This window comes from Oryzias latipes, chromosome 12 (genome assembly GCF_002234675.1).
Source record: "Oryzias latipes chromosome 12, ASM223467v1".
NCBI lineage: Eukaryota > Metazoa > Chordata > Actinopteri > Beloniformes > Adrianichthyidae > Oryzias > Oryzias latipes.
The window spans coordinates 25931797-25945325 of record NC_019870.2 but is presented as its reverse complement, the minus strand read 5'-3'; the positions used below and the strand labels follow the sequence as shown (position 1 = coordinate 25945325).

Genomic DNA, 13529 nt, shown 5'->3' with positions numbered 1-13529 from the left:
TGATTGGAAGACAGGAGCCCTAGGATTCCGTACTGCTTCCCAAGCTTTAGTGAGCAAATGTCCATGGTCCTTTTCTATGGAGTCCTATACTGTTCATAATTAAATAAATAAATATTTAATTAAATAAATAAATAAATATTTAATTAAATAAACAAATATAACCTCATGCAAATACACAATAAACTAATAAATCTCTCATAAATATATAAAAAGATCATGAAATTGTGAAAAACCTGCACACAAATTTTAAATTAGCTATTATATTATTCAATATATTTCATTTTGCTTTAAAAACCTGTTTATTAATTTAAAAATCGCATTTTTAAATATTCATTTTTAATAATGTTGAATATTATTATAATTCTGTCTTTTTTCAGAAGCTCGTATTTCAAAATCAACATTTTCCAAAGTAGCTTTGTTTTTATTTCATGTTGCTGTTTTTCACATTGGCTCATTTATTTCATGAAGAGCTTTTTCAGGAGAATAGGTCTGTCTGTCAATCAGTGAAAGTGGGCGGGATCTAAACGCTCATTGGCTCATCCATGGAAATCGACTCATATTGCTCGATACCCGCACAGCGGTGTACCAGTCAGAGAGATTACATCTTACAGTGATATCTGCACGGCTTTGCTGACATTAGAGATCAAATAGAGACAAACAATCTGTCTGCTGCAGAAGATGCAAACATCGACAACTCTGTTTTTGTAGTTTGAGGGTTTGTGTGGACCAAACCACAGAGGAGCTCCGGTCGTCCACATCTTGAAGTCCCCCGATTAAAAATTCCTCATTCTTATGCCATTCATTCAGAGCTCACACTGTGTTGGCTCGCAGGAGGCGAGCTGGCGGACCGACAGAGTCAGACCAGGCAGCTGCGCAAAGCGGGACAAGCCTACTCGTGCCTCCTGAACCTTATATTTTTCTATTTTCATTGAGACAATGATTATAATCAGGTCCTCTGATTTTATTTTTCCCTCTCAGGGAAAATGTTGAACCTTTCCTGCGATGACGTTTCTGACATCTTAACACTCTCCATGTGCATTGTGCATCCATGCATTGTTACTGAGATAAGCACAAGCAACCGCTCCATGTGGCTATCAGGCTTAAAACATTAGCTGATAGCTCCTCCCATACGTGGCATGGTCCATTCATGGAAACTCCAGTTCACAGAAGCTTAGTGGAACTCCAACCACCACTCAGCCTAATTTAGACCACTACTAGATGTTCATGAGAAGATGAAAATTGCCGAACCGACCACAAAATCACCCGAATTATGCACACTCGCCCCAAGCCACTTTTATCCGCAAATTTAGAACCAAAACTGCCCAATTTCTGGTAACACTGTAGATGTGTTGAGGTGCACACTCCCCCTAGTGTTGAGGGGTATGCATTGCGCCGTCACGTTTGCTGAAGCATCTTCGATCGATGTAGTCAGGGTGCTGCTGCTCATGTCTGAGTAAAGGAATAGCCAATCACAAAAGTGTCTCCGCCTTATCAAGTTTGATTGACAGACAGACCCATTCTCCGGAAAAAGCTCTTCATGAAATAAATAAGCCATTGTGAAAAACAGCAACATGAAATAAAAACAAAGCTACTTTGGAAAATATTGATTTTGAAATCCAAGGTTCTGAAAAAGGACGTAGAATAATAATATTCCACATGATTAAAATGAATATTTTAAAATGCTGTTTTAAAATAATGAACAGGTTTTTAAAGCAAAATGAAATATATTGAATAATACAATGGCTAATTTAAAATCAGTGTGCAGTTTTTTCATAATTTCATGATCTTTTTATATATTTATGAGAGGTTTATTGGTTGATTGTGTATTTGCATGAGGTCATATTTATTTATTTAATTAAATATTTATTTATTTAATTATGAACAGTATAGGACTCCATACTTTTCAACCCCTCCCACTGAGTAAAAGTAAACTGACGTCCCGATTTGATGGGTGACCCTCACTGTTCACTGCCCCCTACGCCTGTCTGTGCACCACGATTCTCTGTCCTCTGCTCACCCGTGTCGTCCTGATGCAGTTCCAAAAGCAGAATTGTGTTTTTACACTAGAATGGCAGTTTCTGTTTTTGGCTTCAAACCCGGAGTCTCAGTGATGATGCCGCATGAGGATGCCCCGCCCTCATCTTTTCTCCTCTTGTCGTGCTCAAACTGACTCTGTGTTTAGAAAGTAGCAGGCTCATTGTTGTATTGATTAAGCTTTCGGCCACCCGGGCAGATTTATGCTCTTATTAGGGGCCACTAATGCCTGATCAGGACAGATTAAAGGTCTGCCTCTGCTTCCAGCTACCCCATCATTTAGAGCCCGTCATTAGGAGTGGATGCCTGTCTCCACATAATTAACCCAAGAACAAAGAGATGAGTTTTCTAATTTTTAAAATAATTGAAATGTTACTTGTATGAACTGTAAAATGATTCCCAGCATTACTAACACTTTCAGAACAGTTATTTTCCTTCTTGGGAGTCTCAGTTACATCTCCTGAAGACAAATGCTTCATTAGATCTGTGACCAGAAGATCAATAAATGCTCCTGGGCCTCCCATTGATTAAAAGCATTTTTAATGTGATGCTTTTATGAATTTCAAATGCCACGGAGAGTAAAGTTAATGCTAAGCAGGACTCTGTTTGTTCGTGAATTTCCAAACAACAGAAGAAATAACTTCCATCTTTCCAAACATTTTTTAAATCCTCCTTTAATCTATAAACTGAACTTAACTGTGACCACAAATCCTCTCCTGCAAATGACGGACTAGCTTCAGGTCTCAGAACAGCAGCTCACAGATGAGACACAAATAAAGGTAATGTTTACATGGACGTAAATCCTCCAGGCCAAAGTGAAAATGATCTTTAAAAAGAAAAAACTATCAGAGATCACAAATCAGCCGATGCACATGCAGAAGTTTTACAGAAATTGTATCTTCTGTGGTTGCCTGGTTACCAAAATGTCTCTTACACACACTTACACAAATACAACATAATGGCCAATTTGTATCCAGCTGTGTCAGCAATGAGGAGCCAAAACTCAAGAGCTCCTTTATTTTCACTTTGGTTTGGAGGCGCATGTGTGATGCATTTCACTACAGCAGTATCAACACAACATGCAGTCAACAGTCTTTCTAATGTTCTGCAGAGAAATGCAAAAACAAGGATAAAAGCAAGATTCTTTAAGATCTCTCTCAGGTTTTTCAAGCCGGGGTGTCATTTGAGCAGACGTATCTGATGGCTTCACTCTGCCGTCGCTGCGCCTCCATCTTGATTCATTTGTTTGGAAACAGTCAATATTATCCTCCAGCATCAGGAGGCAGTTCAGCTTCATGGAAGCCACTGTGAAGCTTTGATGTGCTGAAAACGTCACAGCTTTTGCTCTGAACTGTGACTTCAACAGCTTTTCACTGGTGAGCTGATCATCTGGAAGGTTTGCTGTGACGTTTCCTGAGGGGGCTCTAACACTGACTCACAGTGACTCACAAATGAAAAACTCTGCATGGTGATTTTCCTCTGACCACCATAAAGGAAACTGCATCGAATGCATTCAAAACATTTAAACCCTTTGAGTAAATGCAGACAAAATGAAAGTGCTCCTTAGAACAGGTGGAGTAAATTATGGTCCACGGCATCTGAGAACTGGACAAAGTGAGTGTGATGTCACCCATAGAAAAGGGTTTACTTCCAGCTCCAACCAAATGAGGTCGACTCACTTGCTATTTTTCCCGATACGATTGTCGGCATGTTGTTTTCACGTCAGTAAGTTGGTCAGAGTTTTTTTGAGTCAATGTTTCTATGGCAACCGCTCTAGCCAATCAGGAATTAGCTTGTTGGAAGTCCACACCACTACCACTTGAAAGCGAGTTCCATGAACTGTCAATCAAAGTTTTGATTGTTCGACATGAGACCGTACACTTTTTTGAGGCATCTGATTGATTACACCATGGTCAGGTGAATATTTTTTTTTTAACCCAATCCAAGTATTAGATTAGATTAGAAAGCAAATCTAATCTAATCTAATCTAATACTTGATTTTGATTGGCTGTAGGGAGTGGATTAAAAAGTGATAATCCACAGTGATAATGCACACCTACAAAAACAAAGTTCCGGTCACTTAGCCTAGATTTTCTATATTATTACGCTGGCCTAAACGCCAGTTGGTACCAGAGCAACAGAAACGTGGAACATCGATGGACAAACTTTATTCCACAGTTTATCACAACAACAAGACTAACTAAGAATAACTAAATAAAAATACTAATTATTGATTTAATATTTATTTTTATTGTAAGTGACGATGGTATAAGCCGAATATTGCCCTTCCAGGTGTGAATTATCAGAAATGAACAGATGTCCATCCTCCGCGTTGCTTCCACGAAGTGCGTTTAAAAGTAATAATGCACACTTTAAAGGCCACTAACCCGCTTTTACCATGGACACTTACCAAAGCAATATATATTAACCAGTTTTTAGTCCTTAATTCTTGTTTTTTTTACGATTTGGATCGCTTTTCTCACAAAAAGCGGACTATTATAGTCCACGTCGTGCCGCACCACCGCTGCAGTCAAGATTCAGCGATATATATATATATATATATATATATATATATATATATATATATATATATATATATATATATATATGCTGATCTTTCCAATGGGTTGAATAAAGCATCAGTTCAGAGAGAAAGTTCACCTCTTACCGCTTGGTTTTGTCCAAATGATGAAGCAAAAGGTTGTTTTAAAGAAGCCAGGGCAGTGATACAAAACATTTAAGCTAGGTGACCGGAACTTCTTTTTTCACCGCACAGTTATCAGGTTTTAATGTAAATCCAGCAGCCAATCAGAATCGAGTATTCACCCGGACCATGGTATAATTTCTTATAATGTACACCTCCTCAGGCATCATCTCTTATGTAACTTGCAGTACAGAAAAACAATTTGAAAAATTAGGATCATCAACAGTGTGTTCAAAAAAACTGTAATCAGGGTAGGAATGGTTATTCTGACCAATAGAATGACTGAGTAACAGTCGGTTATTTCTCTATAGAAGTCTAGGGGATTTTGGCTTCTTGTAGCCAGCGGGGAACTTCCTGTTTGGAACGCCAAGGGGGAGGGGCCACTGAGTCCAGTTCTGGTCCACAGACAATAAGCATCAAAGCACTAATGATGTGTTTCTGTTTGTGTGCTCCATCAAACAACTGTACATGCTTAGAAAAGATGTGAAAAATGATTTTTGCCTTCTGCCTGGGAGCTGCCTAACAAGCCTAAGAGTAAATCACTCAGAGCAAGCTCTTTGACTTTTCTATAGCAGACAACATGGCACAAACTATGCATCACTCTCCTTATAGTGGCAGACAGGTGTTAATTCGGAATGGCTTTGGACGGGACAATCTGTTCCATCATTCAGCTTTTAAATCCAAAAACATCTGAACAGTATATGGTTCCCGGACAGACACCAGGCAAGAGCCCTCCTCAACAAACTGGTACAAAGCACTCCCCCATGTGACAGCTGGACGTTTACTCAACAAAGAAGCTCTTCTGCCCGCCGCCACAGAGTGCTGTCTGTGAACAGGCTGTCCTGGCAGTGCAGAGTACTACACAAACTGAAAAGACCAAAGAGGCCGTCACATCATTTTTATCCAGAACAGACTCCAGTTACTTGTTGGGTAACGTCAGCGCTGGAAGGCAGCAGCAGGGAGAGGGTGATTCCGCTGAGCGAGCTGCCGTCTCACAAAGAAGAGAAACCACTCTTTCACTCACGACCAGCATCGACACCCGGCGGGCGAGGGACTCACCCCGTAAGGACGACCACGAAGTCCATTACATTCCAACCGTTGCGGAGGTAGGAGCCTTTGTGAAAAGCAAAGCCCAGGGCAATGATCTTAATGGCAGCCTCAAAACAGAATATTCCAATAAAGTAGGGCTCTGTGTCATCCTGCAGAGAAACAGAGAGTTTTGAAGAGAGCATGAGACTCACAGAAGACCTTTTTTCTGAGAGGTAATGAAGCATTACATGAAAGGGATGAGGGTCTGTAAAAGAAATAAAAACAGAAAAGATGAGGTTTCTTTTCGAGTCAACATGAGCACAGAAAAGAGAGCTGCCTTTCAGTAAACACAACTAAATCAAATGTTTACAACTAAGGAATGTCATGTATATACATTTATGCATATATATTCAATGACTGCCAACTAGCAAAAGATCAGGAACTGACTGGATAGAAAATCTTAAAGAGGAAGACCTACAGGAAAATAGAAATTAAATTTAGAAACTGCATCCAAAAATGTTAAGGTTGCAACTGACACTTGATGTATAAATATAACACTTTTTAAACACGATAACAGTAGATAAAAAAAGAAAATAAAACATATGTGGAAAAAAAAAAGTTCTGCAACAGTCAAATCTCACAATTGACTGTATATGAGAACTGGACTGAGTGAGTGTGACATCACCCATAGAAAATGGTTCACATCTGGCTCCAACAAGGTGAAGTCAACCAAGTCGCTATTTTTTTGTGATATGGAAGCCGCCATTTTGGAGCCATAAGTCATCCGTAATCAGTGATTGGTCCAAGTTGGTCTGAGTTATTGTCTCTATGGTGACAACGCTTGCCAATCAGGAGGGAGCTTGTTGGAAGGCCACATCCCTACCACTAGGACAGGGGCTTGCGTTAATCTATTAAGCAAATGTTTCAAATGTCAAACATGAGACCACATGCTTTACCGAGGCATCGGATTGTTCAGTTAATAACTTAAATAACTTGCAATAAAAAAATACCATGAAAAAAAGAGTAGCATGAACATGTTAAAAAAAGGTTAAAGAGCGAGAACAGTTCTTCTGAGCAATAGAATGACTGAGTATTAGCCGTTTGTTTATATATAGAAGTCTATGGGTTTTTGTAGGTACCTCCTATGTGGACTGAGGGATCACTCAGTCCAGTTCCCATATACAGTCAATGTATAAGACAAAATAGTTTATGAACATTCAAATAAAAATGTCTACGTTCCATTCCAAGTTCAAAGGCAACGAAAAACGCTGAGCTCTTAAATGTGAGGTAAAGACAGGTGGAGATGAGGTCAGACTGTTGCACCAGAACAGCCCAGAGTTCTGGAGCTGCAACCGAAAAGGTTCTCATTCATTCAGGGACACGCGGGACGTGCTGGTCAGTAAACCCGAGGGACCCTGGAGGAGAATGTGAATGCGGGAGTTTAGAGAGCTGAAATGGAGCATTAAACATTAAAAAAAAGAAAAGAACCTCAAAATTGGTCTTAAATTGCACATGAGGAGAGGATACAGCAAGTGCTTAGCTTTACAATTGCCAGTTAATAGCTTTACTGTATGCTCAGAAGAAAACAAAAATAAACAAAAAAACACAACTGGGCATTTTTTCTAAAATTAAGGTCAAACAGCAAAGTTTACTGGACCGGCTTCTCCAGCAAATCTGGACCTTTCTCTCCTGTTCACAGCACGTGCACACCTTACAGGTTGTACAGGCACCACATAAACAGCCACACAAAAGCAGGACAACAGGCCGGTCGAGCGTTGTTAAAAAAAAACCCTGACCTTTCGCTCAGCGCTGAACATGCAATGATATGTTATGCAGAAGGAGCCAGAAAGAGTGTGCACGCTGTAACAGACAACTGTTGATGTTGCAAAGAACCAGGCCGGCCTAAAGGTCAGACAAACTTAACAAGCCTTCAGTGGGAAAAACAGGAACCTGTAGGTTTATCTTCCAGCACCAAATGTGGAAAACTGTTGAGGAATACTCCAGGAATGGCAAAGACCTGCTCAGAGGGTGAAGAGACCTGTTTACCAACACTAACAGCAGCCGCTCACTCCATTGGCTTCACCAATAATAGCCGATCCCTTCTAATTAGCAGGCATCTTGCTGCATTAGGGCTCGGTGAAGCAGGGCCTGTTCTTCCTTTGTAACCACACTAATCACCTTCTCTTTTTTCTCTCCTTACAGAGTCTACCCTGCTGGAATTACATCCCAGCTGCTGAAATGAGTCAAAACAGCAGCAGGTGGCTTTTTGCCATTCATCCTGTTTTCTAAACACAAGAGTCAAACTTTTTTCTTTTCTGTTCTGCTTCAGCTGCAGCTGAGGGACCAGGGCTCGTTGCGATCAGGCTACACAGATCAGTCACTTGAAAGGAAGGAAAGCTGTGAACTCACCAGGCGCTCTGACATTGGCGTCTTGTCACTTGCTGGTAAATGTTGCTCCAAAGCCAGGACGATACAGTTGGCGATGATTGTAGCCAGGATCATGTACTCAAAGGGAGTGTGAGGGTTAAGGAGAAGCTGCACAAACATGCACACATTTCATTTGACAGAACAGCTTTTACATCTACAGGCTTTGATTTTATGAAGAAAACAGTCACAAAAAATCCAAACTGTGCTGTAAAGCATGAGTGTCTGATCCCAGACCTGCATGGCTTAAGGCAGACATTTCGGTCACACAAGAGAGCGTGGAGAGTGAGGAGCATCAAACCACGACTCTGATCCTTCTGTCCACAAACGCATGACGGCTTTGTCATCCTCTGGATAAAGCTTTATCCTGATCCCTACAGAAGGAAGAACGTTCCCAACCGTTTTAATGGTTGGAACATCCTGTCAGTTCTGACTGAGACCCAACAACTCGAAAGGGAACAGGTCGCTCATGAGCATAACACTAATCATCCAATAAGATGTTTGGATAAAAAAACTTCAATCAGAGGCACATCAGGATAAAAGACTGGATTCTCTGTTTCCCAAGCTTTCAGGGATTTTTTTTTCTATTGAGTAAGAAGGTTATCAGGAAGTTCAGTTTAGCTCAGGGAGGCACAGATGTAATGATAACCACCTCATTAGATTAGTGATAATCTTGTTGTGATTGTTGCCCACAGAGTTCCTGTATGGCAGTCTTTGTTTTCTATTTTACCATATATATATATATATATATATATATATATATATATATATATATATATATATATATATATATATATGGGTGGTTTGGTGATGACCCGTCACTTCCTGACTTCCTGAGGTCTGGCTCTGCTTTTTTGCTGTTTAGAAGCGTGGGAGCGATCAGCACCATGGACAGAGACATCGAGGCAGTGCACGCGGGCACGCGAACCTTCCCATGCCATTCAAGTCCAGAAGTATGGATTTCTGTTAAAGAGAGACTGGAGACGGGGAGTCAAGTGGGGAGGGGTCCTTTACGCACACCGATTTTTGCAGAAATCATGCGTTTGGACATTAATTCCTGGGGGGTTGGGGGTCGGAACTGCTGTCTGTCCGCGACAGACGCGCTAACAAAAGAACTTGTCTGCACGTGAGCAGCGCCGTGGAGCTTCAGGAGGCGCGCGTGCCACGCAGAGCTCAGATAAGAGCGACAGGTGCGGTCAGCGTTGCGCGCAGAGGATAAAGGGCGTGAATGTTTGGATCTGAGAGCAGAGCCAACATCTGCAACTTAACTTGACAAACAAGCTTAAAGGGGGGATGGGGGGTTAAAGTGCGCGCGCGCTCCTCAACCACTGCTGCACCTTGTCAGAAAGGATATGGCCACTCTGTTATCCGCTTGGCGTACTTCCTGATGAGGTTGTCCTCGCGGAAGATGAAAAGGGAGCGGTTGACAGTGAGGCAGTTCTGCTTAACGGGGTTCGGGTTGTAGATGGCCATGGTCCGGGCTCTCTGGGCCATTGACTGCTTGTACATCCTCTGGCCGCCCGGAGCGCCGCCACCCCGGGCGCCCCCTCGGCCAGCGCCCGGGCCCCCTCTCCCTCCGCCGCCCGCGCCTCCTCCATACCGGCTGGGAAGATCATCTGCGAAGCGAGCCATTCTGGAAACGCACAGATCCAACAGGGAAAATCCGAGCGGGTGTCAGTGGAAACGGAGGGGAGACGCATCACAACAGGCACGCTTCATCCAAACCTCTGCTGGCGTCAGGTGGAAGGATGAAGAACAAGGTGGCCTTACTGGAAAGCGCGCTCCCTGCATCCTCTCCATCTGTTCATCTCCTAAAGTTCAGATGAGACAGAGCACGCTCCTCATCCGCCTCTGAGAGGAAGGAAAACCTGATCACCAGCCGGTCTCCGCTCCAGATCCTGACAGCATCGTGTCAGCATCCAAACACCAGTTGAAGAGCTCCGAGTCAGTTCAGCAGCGTCCAACCAAACAATGACAGCGCTTCCGGCGAGGATCGAACCCCTGTTCTTCTGCCTCCCAGCAGCTCCAGCCGGAGCATCTGCCCTGTGGTTCCTGTTTGATCGCTCGCTGCGTGGGGTCTGACGAGACAAGTGCTCCGTGGAACAGGGAAGAGGGCACGTGACCCAAATGAGCCAATCGGTGAATGGAGCGCACACACGCGCGCACCGTGTGAACCCGTGATGAAGCTGCGAGGAGCACCGAGGGTCACATCATCAACCCCGTCAGTGTTCCAAGGCACCGTGTCGCGTGATCACGCAGAATCTGGTCACGCAGCTCCCAATTAATCCGACACGCGCTCTGACAATGAAGGTACCCCCCACCCCCTCTCAACCCGCTGCAGATGTTCAGTTGTGCCTGTCAGACCGGTTTGGTCACCTCTACAGGTTTATTTCAGCTTCAGACGTCAGCAGAATGTCAATCTATAGTCGTAGAGTCTTCCTCTTTTTCTATAATTCCAAAATCCCGGGATTTTTCAATTCTCTAAAAAAAAAATCCCATTTTGACTGTAGTGTGGCCTGTTTTTCTGTTGTTATAAATACAGTAAAACAAAACCGTTAACTTTAGCTGAAGAACTTGATTCAATTTGAGAAAAACTGCACAAAATTATTAACTTTTATCATCAAAGCAACACTTAGTTATTTGGTTGTATGTGTCTGAAAAACCTTTCCTCGGAGTTTACTTTCTGTATTTTTTGGGAGCTTGATGGAGGATATTGTGGTTATGAAGCGCTACAATTGTTTACATTTATTAGATTTTTTTTCTGCACATCGCAGAATACTTATTGGTACTTCAAAGATTTTTCTCAGCAAGTTTGAGATTTGAATCAGCAAAGGTGTGCAGAAAACTTCTGGTCTCTGCAAGTGAGACTGCAGAGACCTCTAGCGGCGGTGTCTTTGTATTGCATTAGAAGCAAAGTTTATATATATATATATATATATATATATATATATATATATATATATATATATATATATATATATATATATATATATATATATATATATATATATATATATATATATATATATATATATATATATATATATATATATATATATACACACACATATACATATATACTGTTGTAGAAAAACAAACTATTGGAACATTTTTCGTTTCCTACTCGTCAAGTTGGGAGGGGGCCTTCCTAGGGGAGGTTTCTTTTTTCCAAAACATTTAAGCCACATATTTATTCATTTTAGTGCAACTTTATTTAAAATTTGACAAATGAATAAAACATGATTTGTTCTGGAGTCAGACTGTCCTCTGATGGATGTAAATGTAGAAAATATCCACATGAAGATCAAAGTGGAATCATTCTGTTTATTTTTCTATCTCTGTTTATCTTTGCTTTAAAGTTCTTTTAGAAATGTAATCTTTTAAAAAATTACATGTTAATCCCGTTTTCTGTATGCTCAGAATTTATTCATCTAGATCTAAACAGATGGATATGTACATAACAGAACAAAAAACGTATAGATTGATTTGTCTTCAATATTTTTATTTGGTCTACCAAAAGGGAAGTGGAGGAGGAGGACTCTGCATATTTGGGCAGATGACCCTCCAAAACGTGCGTTCAATCGACGGCTTCCAATGAAAAGTCTACGTAAACGGAACGCTTTTGCATTCAAGACTCTTGCGTTCACACGACGCTACACAAGTTTTTACGACTGCTTTGGCGTTTTACGTTCAAAACACACAACCAGTGAATGGCTATTGAAAGTTAAACCAGGTTGAACTTTGACCAATCCCGGGGTTGGATTTGGTAGTGACGTTTGGATGGCGTCCTTTTTTTAATTCACGGAAGTGACAACTGTTTGAAAATTGATCATGAAGGAGAAATGAATTATTGTGGTTCGTGTCTGGCTGCAATTCTCCAAGTCTTTCATAAATCACAATAGAGCTTTGAAAGACAAAGCTTGGAGCAAGATTCGCCAGATTTGCTCCGCTTCAACATTTCGCACCAAGACTCGTAGAACTAATTGTAGGTGGCGAGCATGTGCTAATAAACGTGCTCTCCCGGGACCAGAGAGCCTAATTTCGTTTTATCATGATAAAATGACAATAAAGTTTCCTGATTCCTGAAAAACTGTTTAGAAAAAAAAAAATCAAAAAAGTCCCTCTCTGCTTGTCCAGTCTGAACATCATCCCAAACGTGCGTTCAAGAACCTGCGTTTAGCGCGTTTTTGCATCGCATTCCTGGTATGAATATAGCATGACAGTTTCCATTCTCAGTTTGAAATTTGGGTCAGAAAAAGTGTGATGCCCTGGAAATTAAAATGCATCACACCTCTGGGCGCTGTTTTATTTTTCTCTCTTTCGAATTAGACACACCTAAACAAATTAAAATGCAATAGATTTTAAGTCACTTTAAGGAATTGAAATGTAATTTTTTAACATTGAATTGTAAATTGCAAAATACATTCTCATTTGAATTATGGAACCAAAAACCCCTGACAATGTAAAATACAATTTATTATTACATTAATTTTTAAATCTATGATTGAAATGTAATTTTTCATAGCCTATTGAATTCTGATACAAAATGCATTTTCTAATTGGATGGTCAGCAAATTCAATTGTCAGTTACAAAATGAGTATCAGCCTGCTTTGAATTATGGGTAAAAAAATAGTTCCATAGACATGAAAAGCAATCAGTTGTTGATGAATCTATTGGGCTTGTATGGCTGTAAAACTGTGCCACAGACACAAACCTGGCGTGAGTCAGCGGGCTGCTGTTCAGAGCCTCGTGTGTCCACACCGCCCACCGGACGCCGCCTCCAGGTCCCGCCTCTTCAGCCCCCTCCAGGTGCAGAACTGTGTCGAACTTGTGCGTGGGACCATCGTGGGCGGGCCCCCATGAGGGCCCTACGCATCCCGCAGCGCAGATGTCGGTCTCCTCGGGAGGGGCCTCAGCATATTTCGGCTGCGTGCGCCTTCTGTCAGGTGGCAGAGCCCAGATGCCCTCGTACTCCGCCCCCAGGGTGAGCATCCTCCAGGAACCGAAGGTAGCAGTCCGGACCGCTGGGGGGTGAAGAGCGGGGATGTGGGAAGGGTTTCAGTTTCAGATCAAATAATGTGGTGGGGTTTTCATGATCATAAGAACGGTGAGAAACGGGCTGGTTTCACGTCTTTCTGTTTAAGAAGACACATGTGTTGGCCCACCTGAAGTTCAGCAATCAACACCTTCATGATTAGAGAGCGATTGGGAGAAGGTGCTGTGGTCAGATGAGACCAAAACAGAGCTCTTTGGCATCAACTCAACCAGTCGTGTTTAGAGGAAGAGAAATGCTACCAATGACCCCCAAGAACACCATCCCCACTGTCAAGCATGGAG

General features: G+C 41.8%; 1 protein-coding gene across 9 annotated transcripts in view; it reads right to left on the bottom strand.

Annotated features, from left to right (window-relative positions):
- Positions 1–11095, bottom strand: part of LOC101167885 (voltage-dependent N-type calcium channel subunit alpha-1B) — a 222730-nt gene extending 211635 nt beyond the window's left edge. For all 9 annotated transcript variants that reach the window (XM_023960536.1, XM_023960539.1, XM_023960540.1 and 6 more), the window contains exons 1-3: positions 9546–11095; positions 8177–8282; positions 5798–5937 (exon numbers count right to left, since the gene is read on the bottom strand). In XM_023960536.1, the coding sequence (XP_023816304.1) occupies positions 5798–5937; positions 8177–8282; positions 9546–9823 (524 nt within the window). In that variant the 5' untranslated portion in view covers positions 9824–11095. The remainder of the gene's footprint in view (positions 1–5797; positions 5938–8176; positions 8283–9545) is intronic.
- Positions 11096–13529: the final 2434 nt, after the last annotated feature.